The 27,144-nt window shown below is 37.6% G+C and overlaps 1 protein-coding gene across 1 annotated transcript in view; it reads right to left on the bottom strand.

Annotated features, from left to right (window-relative positions):
* TRHDE (thyrotropin releasing hormone degrading enzyme) overlaps positions 1 to 27,144 on the bottom strand; it is a gene marked incomplete at its 5' end in the record, with an annotated part of 213,735 nt that overhangs the window by 114,829 nt on the left and 71,762 nt on the right. Inside the window, 2 exons of the mRNA XM_081996334.1 lie at positions 8,846 to 8,959; positions 14,895 to 15,049. Of these exons, the coding sequence (XP_081852460.1) occupies positions 8,846 to 8,959; positions 14,895 to 15,049 (269 nt within the window). The remainder of the gene's footprint in view (positions 1 to 8,845; positions 8,960 to 14,894; positions 15,050 to 27,144) is intronic.

Here is a 27,144-nt window from a genome sequence, read left to right as displayed (position 1 = left end):
CTTGAGGCTTCGCTTGGAAACTGTCTGTAGCTGCCTGTGCAGGAGTTGGTGTGACAGCAGCAGAAGCCTAGTCTGAAATAAGGACAGAGATGCTTCCACTCAAATTTGTGTCTTTCTTTAAAGGCAAGCAGGAAGCCCCTCTGCTCCTTATCTTCCTACTGCCCACTTGGAATCCCATCTCTTCATCTCTGCTCAGAGCTTTCCTTGTACTGTCGATAGTCAAAGTCTGGTAGACCAGACCCGTTCTGGGAAGAAAAAACATGCCAATTATTTCTGGTTGCTCTACCTCTTACTCTTGAGAATGCTTCCAGGTGCAGGGACAGAAGCGCTGTTATCAGACGAACATGCCTTTCAAAGATTTACGTTTTCAGGTTATTTCCTGAACATCTGTGGTCACTAAATTCAAGTATTTGTCTCTTCATAGGAATGACTTCTTTTAATCCTTGCCAAAAAGACTTTGTTTGGTACAAGGCTGTCCTGAAAGACTTATCCCTTCTCTGTGCTCTCCCCTCCTTAGCCAACATTTAGTCATTGTGAAAATTCAAATTTCACTGCTTCAGGTAAAAGCAGCACAAATGTTACGGGTAACAGGGTCAGAAACTTTCCACCTATAGCAATTCCTCCACTTTATGGAAATAATCTGGAGATTTTTTTAATGTGGATCTGTAGTGTTAGTCATTCCCTAGCAAAAAAATCAGGAGTAAAAAACTGGCTAACCACAAGAAAACTTTCTGGTTCTGGTTTATTTTCACCTTGTTCTAGGGAACATGGTTTATGGAAAGGTAGTGGTCACTCTTTGTATATTTATCTCCAACAGGATGCCCACCTAGTCTACCTCTAAATGGAAAGAAAGCAACTGTGAAATAACATTTTTTGGCAGAAAAAACTGTACCTGCAAGAGCCATTAAAAATTTATTGTGCGTAACGGGGAAACAATGGTGGAATGGAAAGGGGTTGCTGCTGGAGATTTTACAATATCATATTGAGGCATAATATAAGAGTACAAGTTAGCATGGCAATAATGTAATCCTTAAAGTTAGTCACATAGAAGTAATTTCTAAAAATTAGTATGAAATACCAGGGAAAAGAACTAAAATTAAAAAACTGGAAAACATCCAACAGTGGAAGAAAAGGAATAGCACAATGAAAGCCAAAACTGATAATTACTACACAGACAAGATCAAAGGCCTCAGTATTAAAGGCATCGCCTTTGTTCTGGGACAGCCATTCAAACAGTTTATGGACTGAGAAATCTACATGAATAAAGCTTAATATTGGTGTGCAAATCTGCAAATTATTTTCCTGACAAATTTGTTGGCAATATCTTCTCCAAAATATAGAGCTTTACTAGCCATCAGGAATACAAAGGAGATAAGTGATCTCTCATGCCTGACAAAACAAGCATTTGCAAGGCGCAATACTTGGGTTTATAGGGAAAGCGCACCCTAGGGAAAAAGAAATAGGGGCAAATTTTGAAGGCAAAGAACACCAGCATATACGCTACCAGCAGTTCAGTTCTAATAGAATATATTTCAGGGTGAAGCTTAACAAACTACAGAGGAATATCATCTATGAGGAAACGTAAGGTTCAGTAAAATACCTTAAGGCCAGAAAAGATCCACTGGGGGCCAAAAGCAAGTTCTTTCTGTCTACATGCTTATAAATACTAAGTTGTCATAGCACAGGAAGTCTCCCGAGTACTTGCAAATGAAAGCAACATTTCTTTCTCTTTCTCTCTTCCCCACAGTAATTTTTTGTAAATAGCTTGAGCAGCTAACAGATTGCTTTTTTTTAAATTCGCATCTCTGCATGTGTGCTTCAATTATGTGCATAGTTTGTTGAAGGAGGCCTGCAACACTTCCTACATTTATCAGCTGTGAATATGTCACAGTTCCATGTCTACCTTCATAACCCCTTCATTTTCTGCATGTTCAGTCAAAGTTCGTGCAAAATTTCTGTCCCTGTGCTTGAGAAATTTTCACACTGACTGACAATTTTTGTTGTTACAAAGCAACATAAACATTCTAGCAGTTTGTAGTTAAGGAAGACCAATGGCCTTGAGTATCAGGAAGGAGAATTGGATATGTATTTTCTTTTCAGTGAAGTGCCAAACCAGATATTCATGACCACCTGCTTAAGTTGCCAAGCAGATGGACAGTTGATTTAGAGTTTTTAAGCAATTTCATCAGCTACTTCAACTGCTGTTTCCTCTCACCACTCTGTTTTTCAGGTATAGCTTTGATTTGATTGTATACCAGATCCATTACGCCAAATGTAGGCCTACAGAATGGGAGGAGGCAGTACAAAAAAGGCAGCATTAGAAAAGGAAACACATACTGACCACCAGCGCTGCAGAAGAAAAGGCCAGTTTCAACTTCCAAGATCATGTTTTGTCACCTTGTATGTAGCTGCCTTCACAGAAATACAGTCGTTAAGCAAATGCATGAACTCAGATCCACTGCCTCTTTATGTATTTGTCTGTCCAGAGCATTTTAAACATTAGGCCACAAAGTATGAAGTTTATCCTCTAACTCAAACTCCACAGGGTGAATCTGCAGAGGAAATTCATCTCAATTCAAGAAACAGTAAATAATATTTGAGATGTGGTTGGTATGCTGAGTCAACATCCAGCAACAACTGCCAGAGGTTACCATCAATGAGAAGAGTCTTTGGGTGCTCTAACACTTTCTGGATGGATTTGGCACACCTACACTGTTTCAACCTGAAAATGATGAGATTCAGTAAGCTAAGTCCTGAAGGAGACAGAGATGTTTTGCAGACACACCAAAAATTACTTATCAGCTTGTGCTCCAAGTAACTGCACACTGCTGCAATTTTAAAATAAAGTGGCAGCACATTCAGGACAACTGAAAATTTAAGCAGAGTCTTTCAGTAAGGATGCCCTCAAATACACAGCTACAGCTTTGCCATTGAACTTCCCATATCAACTACACTTCTTGATGAAGTGCATATTCTTGTTCACTGGGGCTACGCTGCAATGAGTCCTTGTCTTGAGGCAAAAATTGCCATAAAGATTCTTTCTCATTTTTACTGAAGACAAAGTGGTTACTAATTCAAAATTATATGAAATTCAGCCAGTTGACTGAAGTTTCTTTCTGAAACCAAAGCTTCAGCTAAACCCTGAACTCAGGAGATTTGAACTCACATGACCCAAAAAGCTCTCATCATAATGTCATTTTAACTGCTCTCTCAAGATGAGCAGATAATGACACAAGGAAAGAAAAGACACTGACATTCTCCAAACCTGTACTTAATCTCTTGAATAAACGTTTCATCCAAATGTTGATATTCATTTATGTCTAATCTCTAAATGTTAAAGAGTTAACTACTTAAAGTTAAGAGTTCCATATATTAATCCACCTTGCCAGAGCATAAAAAAAGAAACTGTGTTAAGGAAGACCATGTGGAGATGGAAATTTATTTTCTTTGTTATAAGCTAAATTTAGCATAAGGATTTCTAAAGTGGTATACTTAATAAGGACTAGTAATTAGCAACCAGAAGATCTTGCAGCTTACCTTTACATATCTCTTTTTTCCTGCCAAAGTCAATTATACATGAGATTCCAGTTAATTTTACATTGAAAGCTTCCCCCATAGTTGAGTTAAAACAGAAAATCATACGAGGACTGACTTCACTGAGCAGTTACTGGGGGAAAAAACAGTCCATGTGGTATTAATTAAAGGCTTACTTTATACCATCATGGGGAGTCTTTAACCAAAAAAGAAGAGATGAAAGTAGTTTTAAAAAATGAGAGGCTGAATCTCTCTCAATGCTGAGCCAGCATGATATTTATGTTGGGTTAGAAGGATCAAGCAGGCTACAGCTCAGGTCTGAAATGCCAAAATAATAATGAAAAAAATCAAAAAGGCCCATGTCTTAAGTCTATTTCAAAACTTACAATGATTTTCTGGGTTTTCTATAAGTCAAACAATGCCTCAAAAAACTTTGCAGATGGAGACAAATGCATTAGAAGGCAATCTGAGTCAAAGCACATTAAAGATATGCACATGTCTAATGGCTGTATTCATTTTTATTATTCCAACTGTGTCAATGAGAAAAATGGGCAATTAAGATCATTTACCAAGAATTTGGGTAGCATGTTGCATGATGTTCAAAGTACTTAATATAACGAAGTTCAGTTAAATGGTTTCCTATTAACTTTTTTAGGCACAGGTAATTTCTTGCAGCACATATTTTTAAAACAGAAATGTTGATATGCAACCTCATTATTATTTTCAGCTTCCTGTAGTAATGGCAGGATCATCTAGACTGTGGAACCTAAGAGTGTGAAGGAAGCACCGTTCCTTTAAGAAAGATGAAAGATGCCTTTCCATGTAGACACAAAGTTTTACTCCAAATATTTTCATCACAGTTGTTTAATACTAAGAAAATTTCTGGCAAATATGATGATCCTTAATTATAAAAGTAGTAAGCACAAAAGAAAGTGGGAGATCTTATATCAGAGCTTCAATGGATAGAGAAGGCAGATGTTCAAAGCTATCACTGATGTACTACACCTTGACTCAGCCAATAAAGTTGTCAGCAAACCTAACTTTTATATAATAAAGAAAAGGGAGAAGGCAGCTGGGCCCTGTGAAATGCTTTCTCAGCATCAAGTAGGGTACTGACTGCTAAAGTATATGATGCTCGCATGATGGATGAAAGGGAAAATTACATGCCCGTAATTCTTGCTGTCATAGTCCTTAAAACCTACCCCAATACCAGAGACATTCAAGGACAAACATGATGGTTCCTTCTACCAGAAAATAAGGAGGCAGAAGATGAGTCAATAAACTTCTCAGTTGAATTCCTTCCTTCACAAAGCCACATAGAAAGGACTTCAGGATAATGAAAGAAATAAGCAGACAGGAAGATGGAATATATAGTTGCAAACGGGCCTCTGAATGGAGGAAGGTGAGCAGGGTAGATGAGAAAAGACACAGCTATGAAGTGGAAATTACCAGCATGTAGTCTTCTGCTTTAATCTTCTCTTTTCTCTGATCCTAAAACTAGAAGAGGCACCTTCCACAGAGGTGAGATTACCTCGTATCAGTCGTAAGAACTTACAGCTCAAGAACTCACATCCAGCTGCTGTCGCTTTTTGATGGCATGGAGAGACAACCAGTTATATGGTAAGCCTCTAACAGAGAAACCTCATCTCTTTCTAAGTCATGAAATAGCAACAGCCAGGGAATTCACAGGCAGATGACTACTCTGAGCACACATGACCAAGCTAAGTTCTCTGATCTCTGGGGAAAAGAGTTTGCAGAGCCAGCTTTCATTTTAAAACCATTCTGATAACACAAACAATTGTTTAAACTTCCAAGACCTTGCTGAATGAGATTTAAGAATAAGAATTTGAGACATTTCAGAATAAGAACTTCAGAAAACTCTTAATTTGTGGGACGGGTAAGGCAAGAGGCTGAAATGGGAAGAATGGTGAATTCATCCATGGCAATTGTCTAATGACTGTTTAATAGGGACATACTTCCTGCAAAATCAAAGGTAGTTTCACCTTTAAGAGGTAAAAAGTAATGTGCAGGGACTTATATTTTAGCTAAGGGAAGGAAATTAGAATGTCTAGCTTTGATCTGAAGTAACTTAAATGTTAAAAGACCAGTGGTGGAACCATGAAGGATCTCAGCACAGAAAGCTATCTTGCTGGGGGTTTTTTGTCGACTTCCTCAGGAGACTTATGATGTATCTTATATTAACTGCAATAGATAATGGATGCCTCCTTCAGAATGACTCTTCATTCTGTTCTTCACCCAAAATTTTAATAGGAGGATCCAGGACATAAGGATGGCAAGTGTTTAATAAAGACTGGATTTCACTTCTCATTAAGTTTATGCAAGCCTCATGAAGTACATAAACGCCTTCTGGACAAGACAAGAAATGCTGGAAGGCTCAATAAAGTGTTAGAACTCCATGGCAGCCTAAAAAGACAACTGAAGAAAAACTGATAAAATCAAGAACCTCAGAGGAGGAAGAAAAGTTTAAACAAGCTAAAGAACCTAGAGAAGAAGGAAAAGCCAGAAAACAGGTTTCAGACAAAGCCCATGGTTCTCTGCTTTGTGCAGAACTCAGTCCTGTTCGTTTAAGTTATAATGGTGTGAACATGCATCATGGATAGTTCTCCTCAAGAGTCTCAGGTTTAGCCATACCAAGTCTATGAATGCCAGATAACATGGGCACTGAAAAATGCTCAGGTCTACTAAAAAAGCATTTTCAGACAAGTCGTAGCAAAACTTTAGGGGCTTACAGAGCTTTAATGGGGAAAGCTTATGTGCCTGTAGCCTATAAGCACCCATCAAGTTAGGTAGGAAGCCATGGATAGATCCATTTGATTCAGATGCATCCATGTAGCCCAAGCTGCATTTCCAGACAAAAGTCCTTTTTCTGCAATTGACAACCAGTCTTCTGATTCTACACTTATCCAAAAGAAACTGTGACAAAAAAATCTTTAATAAACTGAAAATAAGCTGTATTTGACATTTTAGTCCACGGGCTTCTTGAGGAAATTTTCAAGGGTAACATTTCAGAACTACAAGAGAAAGTAGTTTTCTCTTTGTCTAACTTTACCAATTCTTTAGAAAGAAAGAGGATTTTGGCATATAACGCTGTTTTCCTGATGCAAAGAGCTGTGGTATCATACATCAGAACATCTTTTATTTTTATTTCACAGGTATGAATTACTGCTGACAAAACACCACCCAGAATGCTGGAATGTTGCTCTGTTTAACCATCATTACAGAAAAAAAGGTTTGTAGTTCTTGTTTTTGCAACTGATTCATGAAGCTTGTACTGTATCCTTCACTTTTGAAGAAAAATAAGTTGTTTAGAACAGTTTTTCTTTTTGTAAATGCTCACTTTTTATTTTTTCAAGTTTACAAATGTCAGTATGATCTAAACAGCAAATACGCTTTATACCAATAACAAAAATATCCAGCAAGCCAAATTCCAGTAACTGTAACTTTTGCTTCTTCTTCCCACAGTCTCTGTAGTAAGGCTGAAACACCACAGTGTTGGTTCCTACTCCAGTCTGCAAAAGAATGCAGCATGTTTAAATGTTTAACTCATCAAGTGTTCCATCTTGCCACCAATTTTCTAATTATTTAAATATGTCAGGACTTTATATCAAAGTCCAATGATACCCAAAGACTTATGAAAAGTTTACGTACGTCTTCTTTTTGATTTAAGGAAAAACTTGACAGAAGAGTATTTTTTCAGGCACAGCAATATTACTGTAGTTAATTCTAATTTATGCAGCACGTGTCTGATTTCCCAGTTTAACTGTCACACCTTGTTCAACCCATTCGTTTTGCCTGTATTCTGCTAAGATGCCAGGATTTCACGTGATGGGCAAGTCATTTGCATAACAGTGAACATTGTATTCATTCCACAGAAATCTCAAGCAAATATTCCATATTCCAAATGACTTCTAAAGCAAAGTTATTCTGCGTTTGTTAAACTGATTATGTGAAGAACAAATGACTGATGATTTGAAGATAAAATTCAGTGTATAAACGTTGTCATCTATGACATTTCACTATGCTAAAATCATAAAGGGCTGCCAGATTTCATTGCATTCATAATTAGAACCATTACATTGTAATTCAAGATGTGTTTTTCATAAAGATGAAGAGAATGAGTTTTAATACAGCCAAAGCCAGGTAAACCCAACAAGCCTACCTATGCAAGACAGATTTATTTTCTTTTTCATAATGCAATTTTAAACCAAAATTGACACCTGACAGAAAAAATTAAAATACTACAAAGAATTCAAACTTCACAAGAAGCACACCTAAAGCAAGAGTACCTGTATACAACTATTTAAAAAAATTAGCTTTCACTCATTATTATAGCATCTTCATTTCATGTCACACAAAAGTTAACAGGATAAGCATACTCAATAAATCACCCAGAAATGGAAAAAAACATTTCAGAAGTTAGTATGCAATACTTCAAGCAAAACATGCGAGCTACAACAAAACTCTATCAGTCAATCTGTATTTGTAACAAATATTTTGCCACATAATTAAATATGTGTAAACACAAAAGGATAGCAAACAAAAATTTCTCCAAAGGACAATAAAATCTATATAGCAACCTTCAACACGGTCTCATACACAATTTACCTGTCCTGGGGTCTTGTATCTCTTGTTAGAACTTGACTAGGTATATAACAGAAGGTCTCCAAAAGAGTGTCCCAGCACGGCCTTCACGGTTTGCTCTCAGAGAGCTCCAGTATTTCCACACCAGCTGACAAAGCATGTCCAACTATGTACAGCTGGAAATCATACTGAAACCTAGATTCTCAATTTATTTATCCCATATTAACTTAGCATGTACTGCTAGATGGCCAAGTAATAGCAGGAAGATAAAAAGAGTAAACAGGGAGAGGAGAACAGAATACTGTAAGAAAAAGTATGCTCAGTTTTACAGTATGTTTTAGCCAATCGTTTCTTTCCAATTTGTCTTGTGTTTGTGGATAAAATCAATATTCTGAATATTTTAAAAAACTGTCCATGTTAAATCATAGTTGCTTTAATCCGAGACTTTTCTGAGCAGAGAAACCGTACTTATTTTAATGTTGTGTTATGATAGACATGATACTATTTCTTTTGTAATAAATTGCAGAATACACTTTTGGAATGCTGTCAAATTATTTCACACCTAGTGATTTTGCTTCATTGGATATCCGATACTTGCATGCATCATTTGGTACTTTTCAGCAGTCCCTGTCTTTAACAAAAGCAGGAGCATAACAGCAGAGCAATTTTTCTGTGGACTCTCCAAATTAACAAAATAAAACTTACTCACCATGTTCCACCCTGGGTAGAGGTAGTCTGTCCCAACAAATTCAAAATAGTGAGCAAAACCTTCTTTCAACCATACATCCTCCCACCAAACTGGAGTCACAAGGTCACCAAACCACTGCAAAGAAAGTTCAAATAAACAACCTTTAGAAAATCCTGTTTGCATACTTTTCATTTATACAGAACACACTCTTCACAAATTTTAATAAAAACAGTAGTATATATCACCCACTGAAATTTATTAACTATTTTCTCATGTACTAATGAATTAAGCCTTTACAGAATGCACAAGTTAGTGAAGTAAACCATTAGAAAATAGCAAGCTGGGAAAACAAGTTTTGAGGAGGGTATTCACAGTGTCTACTTTAGTTATCTAAAGCAGATGCTCACCTAGGTTTAAGGGACTAACATACACCACGGACAGAAACAGGCTTCTAACTCAAGTAGTCTGATCCATTACCTGGAAACTTCACTACATATAGTGCGAATCTTGAAAAACTGGGAACACAGTCTCCATACCCCAGACCTAAATTTTAGCATTTCTTCCTCCATGGTATCTGCCCACTAAGATTTACAGTGTTACTGATGCTCCATTCATTGGCCGGTTTCCCAAGGAAAGCAGTTTTATACAGTCATGCCATCTCTCTGTGGGTAGGACTCAGATGCCTACAAGCAGGTACTTGATGCCACTTAAAGAACATTCTAGGGTATCTGAGATACCCACACAGGCCTAAGAAATTTCATACAGGACTTACAGATCTGCAGCCTGCCCAAACAACAACCCGAGGCAGAGTGTATCTAAGATAGCATGGGCAAAGGAACCCGACCCAAGCTGACTGCCTTTCCCATTCCCCACAGGTCGCTTTTGAATTTCCCCACTGACTCCAATCTAATTTAGAAAGAAGGACAAAGATCTCAAAGATAATTAAACTCCTACAAAAGTGCATGAAGCTGTTTCAGCATCTGAAAAGAGGAGAAGGACCTAAACTGAGGGCAAGGCAAGAATGCAGCCATTAGATACTCTGCTCAGTAGCCGTTAACAGCCACAAACCTGTCACAGTACAGGACATGTGGGTGTCAGAGGGACTTTAGACAGAGCTGAGATGATCATTGGAAAAGGAATGAGGACAAAAATTCAAAAGAAATCAGGCATCATCAATTCTTCTGCTGATGGATGACCCTGTTTAAATGATTGTAATGGCCCTGTGCAACCTGGGTATCGTAACACCAGTGGTAAGAGCAGAAACACATAACATTATTATGAGAACATATTTCATATTCTTTGTAGCATCTGTTTTGCAAAACAAATACAAAAACTTTGCTTCAGGAAAATTCTCTGCCAGTTTTTTTCTTAATGTGATTACAAACGAGATTAATTCATAATAAATAGAGAGAATTTTGAGCTTTCATAGAGTCATAAGCTTTGAAAATACACAGAATATAGTGTTCCAGGTGGAGAGACTCATGTCAAAGCAGAGGAGCTGCTGCTGACATTGTAATGAGAGTGGGGGATGAATGGAATGAAAGCAGAGTTGGCCAGTAAGCAGTTTGCTTTCATGACAGTTGGCTTATTTGAAGGCTTTGTCTGGGACTTGAATGAAAGGTCTCGCTTCTGTGCATGTCTTTGTGGAGTGAGAATAGCGCCAAGGAAGGATCAATGCTGCGACGAGGATCTGTAGTGAAGTGAACACAGGGGCTCCAAAGAACAGACTACAGAAATCGAGATTACCAGATTGCCACACAATGTTCAGTAAGTAGGATTTGAACAAAAAAATGAAGGAAAACATGACAATGAATGTCATTGATAACCAACTTAAGAATTTAGGGAGAAAATATGAGGTTGACAAAAGTCGTATTCACACACTAAGTGAAACTAAACTTAATGGACACTCAGTGATCATGATCTAGTTGAAGGCTATCAATAAATTAACTCTCTACAGGACCAGTAGAGATAGATCCTTATCTTACGAACATTTAACTGGAAAGACAAAGAAACACTGGCAATGCATCATATAGATAATGCGCTTTTCACAATTTGCAATGTTAGAGTAGCATACCACCAGAGCACTATGAAAGTTATATTTATACTAGAATAGGTTGATTAAATGATTTCTAATGACAGACTAAACACAGTAGCACAGAGTTTATTTCTTGAATTACAGGAGGACTGCTGAACAAATATGAAATCAGTAACAGTCATGGTATGCTATGACTATTGAGAGAGAGATTTTAAAAAATAAAGGTTGTAAAGTTCATAATACATCCTCCTGTAGCTCAAAAGAATTAATAACATTAACTTATGATGTGACATAAGAGAATTTCTGACACTCCTTTGTGAGTTTTCTGTGGGTTTTTTATTAATGATACAATTGAAAGTATTCATTTAATTATCCACCTAAAGGAAGAAGTGGTTTACAGGCATTAAAACAGCATGTGATACCAATATGAAAATGTAGGGAATTTCTTTAACTAGTCTTCAATAGTGTCAGAGATAGTTATGAATGTCAGAGACAGAGCAGTGTCAGAGACAGAGCAGTCCCAGAGACTGCAATTAATGAAGCCAAATTTTCCAGCAGAAAGGTGCTATTATCTTCCTAGGTGTTACTTGTCTGAAAGGAAAACATTAAGTAAAGCACTTAATTTATTTAAGTAATTGTTTATTTGTTTAGTTGTGCATTTGATTATAGACACTAATTGCCTGGAGTGAAGTTCATTACTTTGGAATAGAAAAATGAATTTAAAGGTATTGATTACATGAAAGTCTCATCTCCTTCAGATACTATGTTCAGAATGACATGCAGAAGAAACTTACTTTACAGACACACTTGAAAGAACACTCTTTCCTATGCTTTCTTTACAGATTATTAAAAAAATTTGATTTAGAAATTTTTAATTTTCCTTCTGCTTTCATGCCTCTCTAACTCAATCTGTCACACCAACTTTTGTGCTCAGGTGGGAAAACTATCAGAAAAAATCATGGTGCATAAATTCAAATTACTCTTTCTTCAAAGGCTGTAGGTGGGACTGATCTGTGATATGCAAATAAAACTGATTACTACCTTAATAGAATTATTTTAAGAAATTATGGTAATTATTTTGAGCTATCAACTGAAGTTACTAGAAATATGTGTGTTTTCACCAATACCTCATTTGTGTTTTGGGGCTTGGAGGAGAAGCTTTTATGTCGAAATACTCCTTCTTCCAATTAGTAATTTTTTAAATTAAACACACAAAATGTTCTGAAAGAACACTCAGGCTGAAATACCAAGCACTAGCAACCTACAAAATTACTAAAGTTACCCGTGCAACTTTAAGGTGTCCCTCCTAAAACATGTACCTAAAATAACTATCTGGTTAAGTATTACAATGTCACCTGAAAAAATCAGGCGTAAAATTCTTTCTTGCATGCTTTTTGCCCATATTTTGACAACCACAGAATTTCTTTGTCCTTCTGCAATGCTGCCTCTCATTTTCTACCTGTCCTGAACACTGTGCTCAAGCATTAATACCCAGCAGGTTTGGGAATTCTGATTTTAAACAGTCATATCTAAAGGTAACAACCCCAATTCTTAGTATTCACCTGATTTTTCTAATCATGGGAACAACATTAGCAAAAGCAATTGCTGTGTTACCCTAAGTAACAAGGGTCTCATACAGGTCAGTTTGCTACACATTCAGCTATGTTCTGTAAGTCTTAAAGTCATGGGTTTAAAATAGGGAAAATAGGACAATGACACAATTCTTAAAAAAAGAAAAAAATGTATTTTAGGAAAACATATTTTAGGACAGTTTCCTTTCCCCTTACCTGAAATTTCAAAAAAATCACCAAATAAAAAGTAAAACTGGAGACGTGGATTCTACTTTTGGCTGTGCCAGAAGCGATTTTGGTTAATCTCTGTTATTCTATGTGTAAAAATGAGTGAAGGGGAGAAATATTCATGTGCCACCCCAGGTTAGCAGGCAAGATGATGCACAGCCAAAGACGATGAAATATGCAGTGAATAATTAACAGTTAAGTAGCAGAGGCAAGAGATCCTAGACCCAACCTGGTCTCAGTTCAAAACATTTTCAGCTAAGCTAGTATTGTTTACAGTTCCTGCTCTATGCTATCCACATCTAAAGTTTCCTTGAGGGGCTTCTGAGTATGGTAAGATAAAAGCAGAAAAAAATGGCTAAATAAAGACAATACTGTGATAGAGGTGCTAGACAGTGTTTTGTGGGTTGTATTTTTGGAAGGTTTCTGCCTTTAAACTTTATTTGCAGATGAACAATCCATATTCTCTGTGCTTCACTTCTGCATCTAAAAAGTAGAAATAACATTTCTTCCACATGAATATTTTCTATCTTGTCTAGTTATCCAGTGAAGCAGCTGAGCAAGGACCTGATCTGCATGGTACTAAAACAGAAACAGCAGTAACATGGATGGAGGAAGATACTTTTAATTAAGCGAACAGCCCTGGAAGCAATATCAACACAGACACCAAGTAAATCTTCTCATATGCAATTTTAAGGTCACAAAAACACTATGACTGCACTGCTACCCTAAAATAAATTCAGATATAGTTTTCACCCCCTTCATGATCCTCTGATATTCCCAGAACAATGTAAAAGGCTTCGGTTTCAATGAGAATCAAATAAACAAAATTGGCAAGTTCCCGAAGTGATAATTGCCCACATCTGAAGTATAAATTGCTTTGAAAGCAGAGGAAATTATCAAAGCAGTACAAAGAATAACCGAATGTAATGGAATGACTTCAGAAAAAGGAAGACTTAAGCTGAATGCTAGGAAAAAGTTACTGACCACCAGATTTAATCAAAAGGTTTTAAGGGAAGCGGCATAACCCTGTAATCAGGAGCACTGAGCCCAGCACTACAAAACGCACCACACAGAAGAATCTAATATTAACAGGAGCTGGGATTTGATGACCTAATATGTGTTTTCCACACCTGATTCCTAAGGCACTGCAATTTTTCTAGCTGAACAGTGTGCTACTCTATCGTACAGCACAATAAAGAGTGTATAACAAAATCTGATGATCGTATTGAGAACAAACCAGCAATAACTTTCAATAAAAACTTCATGTTGTAGTTGAGGACTTCATATTCATCGACACATTTAATGTGAAACATGAATATGAACCAAACATTATTATTTCCAGGTTCATCTACCAGAACTCCATTACAAAGGCTCCCTTTTATATGGTACTTTTTATTTGCAGAAAGTGTTAAGAATTTGCATTGCCTTTTAAAGAATACTGTGTAAAGTCACAGATGTATGCCATGCTGATTACACAGTAGGATTTCATTCATTTTAACCTGAAGGCTATGATTATGCCTCTTATGAGTGCAAGAAAGGGTTTCCTGCCCCGGTAGCAAATTTCTTCAATAACAGTTGCATTCTACTCAATATTACTAAATTTTCATAATGTGTTTAGTTTGAGATAAGGATGGAAGAAATGTAAAATAAATTGTAATACGGGTTTATTGCAAAGTTTTCTTATTGATGCAAAAACTTCTGTACACATAAAGACTCAATTATCCACCGTTAGTGAACAGAGGGTCAATACCAAATTAAAAAAAAATTAAAAGATAAAGAAAATGGAAGTAGGGTTATATGTCAGGGAAGAAGAATATGAGTATCAAATTGATTTCCACCAAAACATTTTTGACATGAACATTAAACTCAGCATGAATCTGCTATAGTTCTGCAATAAATAATTTTCTACAGTTATCAACGTGTTTAGTCTACACACCAACACCACACTCACACACACAAACATATAGAATATAATTATACAGAAGATAGAGAAGTCGTTCATTGCAACTAATTTTCTTTTCTATCCCCATTTTGAGTCTTTCCAGTTTCTGCATGGTAGTGATGTGTTTTACAGATCTCTATTATCTGGACTCCAGTTACAATACAACTTGCAACTGTCTATATGAACAACAAAAAGGGAATTTTGAAAAGGAATTTTTGAAATTTGAAAAGGGAGTTTTGAAAGGGAATGCATGGTTTCTGACATTAATATCAAATATCTGAACACCTTTAATACCTGATGACATAGCTCATGTACAATGACCATGGTGACATCCAGTAGGTATGATATAGAAGAAATGCTTGGATCTAGCAGTATTCTTTGCTCCACAAAAACACTCAGTCCCCAGTTCTCCATAGCAGCATATGGATGCTTAGGCACAGCTAACAGATCTAGAAATAGAAAAAATATAAGTTAACTCCTTGTGGGAGCTACTATGCTGAAGAGCTACTTTAAGTAAGGCCACAAATGATCACTAAAAGCATTTAAAATAACATACATGTGAAAAACAAAACTTAATTTCCGATCTCTAATCATGTTATTTAGGAAACATTAATAAAATATTCATTTTTCTATCTTATGCCACTACCCGTTCACACTGGATTACCATGTTATTGCTGTAACACAGTACTTAGTATTTTTAATTGACGTTTTCTATAGGGAATCCAGCTTATTTACAATACGCTGTTGATTCTGAGTTTCTGACCAAACCCTTCTTGGGTTTGATACTGCTTCTCATGTTTACTATACCATATCTATGTAGTAACACAGACTTTTACCACAAGTAGTTTTTACCTCTTCATTAAAGTGACTCCTTTAAGAACATCTTACACATCAACCTATATGTAAGGACTGGCATTAAGGGAAGCACTGAAGAAATACTGTTTCATAACAGCCAGAAAGATGGCAAACTGTTCAGAATCACCAGTTCTTACAAAACAAGACATCTTTCAGTGTGCACTGTTGCTAGCACGCGTCCTCTGAGAACAAGACTGCTGACAGTCACCTCTCAGCCCCACAGGCTGAAACAAGGGTGCCATACATGGCTCCAGGAGTATTACTTTAGTTTTGTTTAGTTTCAGTAAGTGACAAACTATTAGGAAGAAGATGGGAAGGTCCTCTACCAGGTAAAAAAAAAGTGGTGAGCAGTTTCCCTGAGTGGCGTGAGGTTGAACATGACAATATTACAATGTCTATCCATATAGTACAAAAATCTTACTGCAGAAGATTGAGAAGGAACTAAAATTGACTATCAGTCTGGAAATAAATCTAAAACTACAGTACACTGACATAAAGAATAAACCAAGACACAATGCTGCTTCATGGCAAAAACATCTGAAAGAACCCAGAAACAACTTGTATGTCTACAAGAAGCCCAGTGCAACCTGTGTTCAAATCAGCCAGAATTTTGGAAGCTACATTGTCACATCAGCATGGTGCTCCCTCCAGTCAAACTAATTAGTCTGGCTCCTAATTAATTAGCCTGGCTGCCACACTCCGCTCATTTGGCTGTATTATTTCTGGTCCCAAAGCTAGTACATTCACAGTTAACACAAGTATATCTAGGTGGTACTCCACTGGGTGGAATGAAAGGTCTCTGGGTTGGCTTCCTAACCTAAAGAAGAAAAATTCTGACCTGCTTATTCTAAATAATAATCTAAATTATACCACAGCACTGACACATCTCCTAAGTTTGTCTATTTTGGCTTGCTGATACATGTGGTGGAATTGGCTTGGAGAACAACATGACAGCAGGAGCTCTACTTCAGGAAGTTGCCACTGAAATATCAGGAACAGAGAACTTGGATATATTCCAGCACTCCCAAAAAGGACCTGGTGCAAGAAGCATAAAAATACCAGCCTTCTAGTGGAAGCAGAGAGAGAGTCTAGCAGCTATTTCCAAATACAAGCAAACTGAAAATATCCAAATTGCAAACAGAGACATACTACAAATAGTAAAGAATAAATATTTTACATAAAGATAGACACTAGAACAAGAGCCTAAATTAAAGAAAATAAAGCAAAAATCCAAAACATGGTGTTCAAGATTAGACATGCAAGTAAATTCAAAATTACATGCTTTCCTTTTCTTCTTCAGTTGAAGCTCAAACTGTACTAATTTTTTAGAATAACTGCAATTTTTTATAAATGACATGCAAAATTAAAAACTCCCATCTCCTATACAAAGAAGGGCTAAGGCTGAAAAAAAAGGACAAAAAGGCTACAGGGTGACATCACTGGAGTTAATGGCAAATCTTCATTAACATTAAACAGAGATTTCTCCCATTCTCAACTTTGTAAAGATGTAACTCCTGCTACAGCAATTAAACTTTCCTCCAAAAGGCATCTTCAGAAAAATAGAGAGAGAATCTATTCTTATTTACAGCAATTAAGTTTTCGGCAATTCTGCCTCAAAATTGCAACAAAATTCTGCTCTGCAAAGCGACACCAAAATAGATATACCATGAAAGAAAAAACAGTTCCCTACTTTTAACTGATCCTTTTGTTTCCTTTTTCTCCTTCAGGTTCATTTGTAGTTTTTGGTCTTTCTTGCCAGTCATAACACACTGACAAGATTGTGTCAGTGTCAGCCAGTAATAAACTGGAATAACTCTGTGGAACTGGGAAACTAGGGTGAGTTCTCATACTAAATGCCTTTACAGGCTAATTACAGACTGTCTTTCACTGTTTGTGTCATCGGTATTGGTCTGTTGGTTTAGAGTGATACTTTATAGCACTGACATACCAATAAAACCTTCCGATCTGATGGACGGCTAACTGCCTTGCAGGTAGACAAGCGCACAGGGATATCCTAAATCACTTTCATCCAACACAGCCCCGTTGCTCTGCAAGCCTGGAAACTCCTCTCGTGCATCGGCTAATGCTTAAAGGGCTTTTCTGAACAGGGAAAACAAAACGTAATAGATAACCCTGTTGGTTTCCAGAATGCTAATCCTTGCAGGTGACATGAGCATACCAATAATGCTGAATGAATTAAAAAGCGTATGAACGCACTCCTACCTTTTCCTAGTGCAGGGTCTGATGCACTGCACTTTAATGCCAGAGAGTTTCTTAATCTCCAGTGACTGACAGATGGACTCTGAATACATTCATTATCACAAAATGAGAAAATTTTTTGCTTCTCATTGTTCATGTCTAAACTCTGAACGTCCAAGTCTTTGTGTTAATTTATAACTTAAATTTTTCAGTGGACTGTCCTGATTGCACCACAAATTTCTACTACCTTTAAATAAAATTCCAAACACGCCTAGTTTTGTGCTAAAAGATACAATAACGTATATCTTTCTCTGGGGAGTCATAAATGTTTGATTTCAGAGGAACAATGTTTGATGTTCCAGTCTCAACATGAGAATTTGTACTTCCCTCTGCTTATCACACCATTAGAGCACTGAGGAAGGTATCTTGTGCTCCTGGAAGTCACATCTGTTAAGGTTTTAGTGTAATTTTTAAGGAGCAAGGTACAAAAGGAGAGGTGATGATGCACGTTTTGATAGAAATATGATTCACACATATTACTGCTCAAAAGTGCTCTGCACTAACTGCAAAATGTGAACTACTGAATATATAACAGCTTGTGTGCATGCTGCATCCAGTTATTCTGCACACTATTTAATTAAATTCTTTGTAAAGCACTTGCGAATGTTTGATTATGTGGATATTGCTGGGGAAATAGAAATGCGCGTTGCTGCTTGCAGAGAATAATATCCTCATACATCATAAAACTGTTACTTGAGATTTCCTGATACAGCAGTGCAGAGAGTCCTGTGTACTGCTGGAATAATAGAGGGTTTCCACCTCTTGGCCTTCACAGAGACTAAATTCATGACCAAGAAGTAAAAACTATACAGCTAAAATAAAATCACCAGAAAAGCCATCAGGACAAAAACGTGTTGGAACTTCACACTAACATACTATACTGGTACAGTTATTAGAATACAAGGATAGCGTTTGGATGTTTTTAAAATCTATTTCTGTGTGAATCTCATGAAAAACATTTCAAGTTACAAAAACTGTACATAGCTCAGTGGCTTCTTTTATTTCCAAATGTTTAATTAAGGCATCATAACTATGGGAGATTACACCAAAATATAATTGCCTGACATTATTAACAATATCATCATAGTGCAAAATAGAAATTAGCAATTTAACACCTAAGCTGGTCACAAAGTGAATCAACATTCAATGTTTTTTTAACTTTATCTATGAACTTAGTATCTATGCAATGTGAAGAAACGATACCGTTCTTCCTTTTCCCCCACTTGGTTACAGTATTTTCTAGGCACCCTTAAAAACCATTAAATTCCCCAAACCACACAACTGGGAACATCACTCTTGCTTTAAATGAGAGCAGGGTTAGAACTGAATAGGACTAAATGTGAAACAAGATCCGAGTCTCTCATGCAGAGTACCCTGAATCTGGGGCTCCTTCCCTGCTCCTTTATCACCCTACTCTTTTACAAACATCAAAGCACCTTTTCCACCACCGTGATTCCACTGTTTCGCCACCTTGGTTTGAAGATTGATGGGGATATTGGTATAACAGACACACATACTTCCTATACATATAAATATGAGTGTGTGTATAAACACAGACAGACAGACATTCACACACATGAACACATTTACTAATATTAGGTACTGCAATTTTATTTTGTTTAGCTGCTGGTTGAAACGTAACTGAAGGGTAGATCCTGCAGAACATATGACAGTACTAAATTTCTAATACTCAAGGTGGAAGATAAAAAGCACTTACTGGGGAGGAAAGAAAAAGAATAACTAACTAAACGTGTGAACAATCTCTGCAAATTTTCTGTTATCATATAAGATAAGTCTACCAAATAAATCTGAGAGCCCTGAAACACTGTAGCTTGTAAATGAGAGCATACAGTGAGAAACAAGAATTTTCTGTCAAAGATCTTTACACATATGTTTTCCTTAATAAAACCAGGAGGCACACAAGAGGTAAATTATTCACTCCATGAACTCCATGTTTGTCCCCTATAATCCCTATATTTATTTTTAAAATGACACTATAATAATAATTTGAATTTACCTACATGCCTCATTATTTTCTTTCAGTTCTTCAGAGTTGCTTTCTTCAAGATTTCAGGTATAGATTTCTTGCTACCAAGTATTTCACTTTTTTGACAACAATTTCAACAAATTAAGAGAAAGCATGGATTAATATCAGTTTATTTTAGTCTTGACAAATGAAAATCCTAAGTATGGTTTTGTCCTTTCCTAACGCTGCATAATGCAATCAATAGCTTTATTAAATCTCTGTAAAGGTCTCATGCAATTTCCTAAATGAATGTTCTTGTACAAAAAAGAAGAGCTATCTGCTAAAAGGTTTTATATATTTATGCGACTCAGATTCCTTAATCAAAGCCATTTCTTTTACTAAGAATAAATATAAGATGCTTTTCTATAACAGAATACCGTTTAATGATTTATGCAGATTTTAAGGAACAAGGCAACTACAAAAAGTGACAGCTCTGGTTAAAAAACATGAAGTCATGCGTAGTTATTGTAAGAAATATCAAAATTTTCTACTGTTAAAGAACTACTGATAACAGTACTTATAAGAAATACCTAAATTGGTTACTGAAAAACTCTCTTTTCTACATCCCAGGGCTTGGTGAAAGCTCTCTGAAGCCGACAGGAAGGTCTCCAACTGACTGCAACACCACAATGAAACACAACTAAGGGGGTTCACCTTGGGACACTGTGAGATGCCTGATTTGCAGAAAATACAAAATGCATGTTTCCTCAAAACTACATCATTTCAGTATCTTACTTTTGGCACTAAGTACCTAAAATTAGGGTAAAAATTAGGGCACCTACATACCCTAAATTAGCTGTCTTTTAACTATTACATTGATTTAACTTAATACTTAATAAATAGCATTTTATCTTTTCTCACTACATGCAAAGTATTCAAACACACAGAAGTCACAAGCAACCTGGATGACAGCCCCATGGGAAATCTTCAACTACCATTTCTGTTTACCCAAACGCTTATTCTGGCACCCATCAGTTTTTATCTCTGGGACAACACTACTAATATCCTTTTGTAAGCATGACACTTACCAACCCACACGGACGTTAGCCTGCAGAGCTAATATAAAGGTCTAAAACTCTTTGCCATTATTTCAGTCAAATCAAATGGCTTGTTGCAGACCCTGAGCAGAAATCACTGACACACAGCAGTTTATTGCCGGGTTTTTTATTGCTTCTTGTTGCTGTACAATTACTTAACATTAACTGACATAAACAATGGATGGATTTCCAGAGTGTTTGATACGAATAGCACATGCTTAATGCAATGTGAATACTAAAGTATCTGAGAGGGAAAAAAATCTGGGAGAGAAAGCTGGAGAAGGTAAAGGGGCAGAATAAGCAGTAATATAGAAAGAAAAACTTTGCTATTTTTTCAAGCAACTGAGCCCTGACACTGGGTGATGGCTAGTTTACAGTTTAAGAAAATAAAATAGAAACCCATTGATTTTATTAAGACAAGCATATTATTAAATTGCTTTCAGTTTTCATAACCCAAATTATAGATCATTGCTTTGTTATTTCAAACTATATCAAATGATTCAATGTTAAAATGAAAAATGAATGCAACCGCCCCTTGAGGCTGAATTATGTATCATCTTGGTTGTATCGATCTCCACATGAACAATGCCTTTCTTTTAAATAATACCCGGACAGATCATTATGAATTGCTGCGCAGTAACAAACAAGGAAAAAAAATCTTTCACAAAGTTTTTATATATATATATATGTATAAAGGTTTTTTCCCAGCCTTCAGTCTAATGTAGGTATTCTAAACTCTGAGACATACATTAGAATAAAGAGTTACATAGAACAAACCGAGACACAGATTGAAATCAAATCAGGTTTCTGTTACTCCAAGTTCCAGGGCTAGTACTGTATGTGCATCCCTTACAGTATATACAAAACACATAAACAGAGAAAATACATTCCAACACTCAACACTGAAAGATCTGGAGACAGGAAAAAACAAAAAAGACTTTTGTTGCCTTCATAAATACTGTTTCTAACGTAAATACTAACAGCATTGACATGATGGAAAATTGCCAACAGCCATTTTCCTACCACCACAGTTAATAGAGCATGAGGATTCTACGGCTGAAAACAACACACCACTGATTACCGAGCACTTCCAGTATGAATATTGCTGCAAAGAAAATGATCAATTGCCATTGCCATATTCCTTCCCTTCACCGCAAAACCAAGGTGCAGGTACACAGAAAACTCCAGAAATCCATGCTACTTAAGAATTACAACAATGAGGTAAAATAAATCTTTTCATCTGGCATACATAAAACTGATTTGCATCACAGTAATAGAGACATGAACGTTTCCATTAGTACAAAACTCTATATACCCAGATTTACCTCTTTTATGTTTGATTTAAAGTGAAACGTATTCACAGGTGATAGGCACAGATTAGCAGCGAAAGTCGAAATAGAAATTCTGGGAACACAGGCAGGTATTTCACATTACCAGTATCTCAAAAACATGTACCACAGTATACCACCTGGAGATAAAACTACAATATAGCTAATCACATGCATTACGTCTGTTTTTGTGGGGACTGTATCTATTTATCTTCTCCTCTCCTCCAGAGTAAGATGAAGAAATACAAATGGACTGTCCTGGATAGCTGCTCAGATATTGTCTTTAGGTCTTGCTGTTTATCCTAAGCCCTAAAGTAAAGTTTATCTTACATTCTTATGCAAATTCTTTAGACAATATTAGATCAGGATAAGTTTTTCCTATCTTAATAGCAAAAATAGTAATCTAGTCATCAGTTTACTGAATACAGCAAGAATCAATAACTTCCCGTGATATATCACCAAAAAAAACATCCTGAATTTTAGAGAAACGCAAATAACAGAGGACTCAGCTCATTCTGTACTCATGCAAGCCCATACTCTCTCCTCCCTACTCGTGCCTAAGGATGTAACCACTTAAACTAAGTCTTCTCACAGAATCCATATTCACCCTTACAAGAGGCTCACAGGAACACCCCAATGGACCAGTGAGACCAAAATGTGCAAGTAAAAGCTTAACTTCTTAGTGCATTTAAATATCCTGGAGAGATTTTACCAAGTGAATTTACTCCTTCATTCTGTTCCGGGTCAGCATGGGCCCAGCAATGATTTGTGCAGGTACCCATCACAGGTGAAAAATCACAGTTCAAAAGCAGGTATGCAAGATTGTGACAGAAAAAAAATCATCCTTCTCTATGCAGTTACTCCAGATTTCCCACAGTAAAATGCAGCACCAGGACCCAAACCTCTAAGAAACTTCGCTTCCCTGGCACAGGAAGGCTGAGCCACGGGCTCCGCTCAGCCCTCGCCCTGGTATGTGGAGCCAGGCAGTAATATGTCAAATCAAGAGGGTCTTTTTTAAGGATCTTAGGCCCAGAGTTGTTCCTGAACCCCACATGGTTATCAGCAGGGAGAAAAAAACCAAAACAGAATTAAAAGAAATAAGCAGGATGGAAAAGTAGAGTAGCTGAAACCTCCACTAGAGCTGCAAATCTCTCTGAGCATGGGAAACAATGGGAAGAGATGGAAATGCTGCTTCATTCTGCACCTGGAAGCAACAGACACTAGTGAAGAGAAAGACAATAATTAGAAAGTAGCCTTATTTCTGACAGTTGTGGTTTCAGATACACCTGAAGTGTTTAATAGTTTAAAATAACTCAGAGACTAGAACCCAAAGATGAAAATGTGTTACAAAAATGGAAGAATATTGCAAACCATGTAAAAGTAAAACTCTATAAATAAATGTTTTTCATCTGAGGTTACAAAAGAAAAGTGGCACACTAAAGAGAGACTGGTGGTCGATACAAACTGAACTGTACTACTGAAGTTCAGCAAGGAGCTAACAAAAGCTGAGAACAGAAGAGGTTGTGACAGACCTGGGACAAGTACTTCAATGACAGACTACCAGAAGATTCAGAAAGAAGGAAAAGCAGAGCCTGATAAACAGCGGAAGTCACCCAGTCCAGAACAAAGTTTATAGAGATCAGTCAGATCTCTGACACAGGGAGTAAGATTGATAATCCAATATCCCACCAGAAAAGAAACGCAAGACAGAAAATCACGCAGAGCACAGAGAACATGCAGAGCTGCGCACACCATGACAGCCTGGACGAGCGACAGTCCTCTTCAATGTTCGGGAAAAAATACTGGAAAGGTGATGGATTAAACCTCTTCCCTCCACCAATGGAGTGACTATTGATAAGGGGGATGACGACAGCAACACGTTGGTTGCATTTCTTGGGTACTTTTATGGCATACAAATGCCCTAGGGTATGGTATTGCTACACTTTTGTACAAAATATGCCTTGTTAGTTCCCTTAAGTCTCATTTAAGCCAAATTAGGGTCAAAAATCAGTAACAAATTTTATCAATAACTTTCAAAACAGAAAACACTGTAACAAATGCTTACAAAAGTTACCATCAAATAGACAAAAGCTATGCATAACGTATTTACACTTACCCATACTTACATCCACATTGAGCTGGTGCTGACAAGCAGGCAATCATGGCTCCAGTCTTTGTGCACACCTTAAGTTTCATGTTTTCCCTATCATTGAAAATTTATTCAGAAGTTATGGCCTGAGAATTCATCTGCAAGAGATGAACTTCTCACGGAGCACTTTCAGGTGCACTCCTCCACTCCCTCTCAGATCTTCATATTCCTGCACGTCCCTTGGTTAAACCACAACGGGCTTTTACTAATCTCACCTTTGAAATGTTCCTGGGATCCAAACAGCCTTAATCTTTCATCCTGACTCATTCTGTTTCCCCTATTTTCAAGACACAGTCTGTCCATTTTTCTTAATAGTGCTTCTTCACTTCCTCAGATATGCAAATATCTGTTTGTTAGACTAGAAATTATCTTCCATACTAAACTTGAAGTAAGCAGCTTCTTACTTCAAGGACTTCAATACGGGGATAAAAACACTTCCCCCTCCCTTTGGTAATTCATTTGCATTTTTCAGTGTGTAATGTGACCTCCACTGGAGCTTACATTCTGTATTAATCTTTACCTGCATTGTACAAAGATCTAAATAGAATAAAATGTATGCAGCTCATTACTGACTGCTAACTGAGACCAGTAATGCTAACACACCAGTAATGAACCACTTTGGGATAGCAGCGACTGATCCCCACTGCAGCCTCACTGCTCTTGAAGTCAGAGAGCAGCGTAAAACAACTGCAGGATCTAGCAAGTAAGACAACACAAAGAAGGTATGTGTTCCCTTGCTTTTGCACAACGAAGGACCCATGTAAAACTGGAACTTTTTTTTAATTGCCTACAAGGGGAGGTATTTTGAGAGACCATTGATGTCAAATATTTCTATGTTAGATGAATACGCAAAATTCTGGCAGATGCCATTTGAAAAGGCTATGCATTCATCTTGTGATGGCACAGACAGGGTATCCAGTTTTACATGGTAACACTGCATATGGGAAAAACAAGGAACAGAGACTGGCAAGAGGCTTTGGACAGCTTCGGAAAGATTAAAAAAAAGCCAAGCTAAAACTAAACACACAAAGAAAAGCATAAAGGGCATACAATGGAAGTACTGTACTGGAAGTACGGAGAGCTGTTAGTGCACAAAGATGCACAGGCAAACTACGCAGACAGCATTATCATCATGTCTAGCAAATAGAAAAGATACCAAGATTCCAAGAAATAATGGGTTAGGCAACCAAATTTGTGCCAAATGTAGGGTTTTTTAATCAGCAACTACTGTAAGCACTACTGAGAAATCCCATTTACAGACATCAGAAAAGTCCTTGAAAAGGCAACAAGAACTGAAAGAGTTAAATAAAGAGATCTCCCTGTAATCCCACAGCCAACTCAGAAACCGTATGACAGGAATCATAAAACTAAATTCTTCAAGTATCTTTAACATGGTATCAGTGCAGCGCTCTAACAGAATCACAGAATGGTTGAGATTTGAAAGGGACCTCTGGAGGTCATCTTCTCCAATGCCCCCTGCTCAAGGAGGAACACCTAGAGCTGGTTTCCCAGGACTGTGTCCAGGTAGCTTTTGAGTATCTCCAAGGATTGAGACTCCACAAGCTCTGGGCAACCTGTGCCAGTGCTCAGTCACCCTCACTGAAAAAAAAAAAGTGTTTCCTGACGTTCAGAGGGAACCTCCGGTGTTTCAATTTCCTGATCATTGCCTCTTGTCCTGTCACTGGGCACCACTGAAAAAAGCCTGGTGCCATCTTCCTTGCACCCTCCCTTCAGGTATTTATATACATTGATGAGATCCCCCCGAGCCTTCTCTTCTCCAGGCTGACCAGTCCCAGACTCTTCTCATAGGACAGATGTTCCAGTCCCTCAATCACCCTTGTGGCCCTTCTCTCAACTGTCTCCAGTATGTCCATGTATGTCTTGTACTGTAAGGCTCAGAACTGGACACAGCACTCCAGGTGTGGCCTCACCAGTTCTGAGAAGAGAGGAAAGATCATCTTCTTTGACCTGCTGGCAAGATTCCTCCTAATGTAGCCCAGGGCACGATTAGTCTTCTTTGCTTTGAGGGCACAGTGCTAGCTCATGGTCAACTTCATGTCCACCAGATCCTTTCTGAAAAGCTGCTTTCCAGATGGTCGGCCTCCAGCATATAGTGGTGCATAGGGTTGTTGCTTCCTAGACACAGGACTTTGCACTCCCCTTTGCTGAACTTCATGAGGTTCCTGTCAGTCCATTTCTCCAGCCTGTCAAGGTCCCTCTGGATGGCAGCACAACTCTCCAGGGTATCAGCCACTCCTCCCAGTTTTGTGTTATCTGCAAACTTGCCGAGGGTATGCCCTGCTCCACCATCCAGATGATTCATGAGGATGTTGAACAGGACTGGACCCAGCACTGACCCCTCAGGTAGACTGCTAATGACTGGCCTCCAACTAGACTTCCTACCACTAATCACCACTGTCTGAGCCCAGCTGTTCAGCCAGTTTTCAATCCACCTTACTCTCTGCTCATCTAGCTCACACTACATCAGCTTCTTTACAGGGATCTTATGGGAAGCAGTGACAAAAACCTTACTAAAGTCCAGGTAGACAATACCCACCACTCTGCCCTCATCTACCAAGCCAGTCATTTAATCATAGAAGGCTATCAGCTTGGTCAAGCACAACTGTCCCTTCATGAATCTATGCTGACTGCTCCCAAACACTGTCTTGGTCTTCATGTACCAAGAAATGGTTTCCAAGATTAGTTATTCCGACACCTTCCCAGAGATTGAGGTGAGGCTGACTGGCCTGTAATTCCCTGCGTCCTCCTTCTTGCCATTCTTGAAGACAGGAGTGTCATTTGCTTTCCTCAGATACCTGTCCCAGTCATCATGGACATTCAAAGGCAATCGAAAGTGGCCTGACAATGACATCAGCCAGCTCCCTCAGCA

Source organism: Phaethon aethereus, assembly GCF_964289735.1.
Source record: "Phaethon aethereus genome assembly, chromosome: 1".
Taxonomy (NCBI): Eukaryota; Metazoa; Chordata; class Aves; order Phaethontiformes; family Phaethontidae; genus Phaethon; species Phaethon aethereus.
The sequence above is the reverse complement of the archived record's forward strand: the minus strand, read 5'-3'. Positions and strand labels throughout refer to the sequence as shown.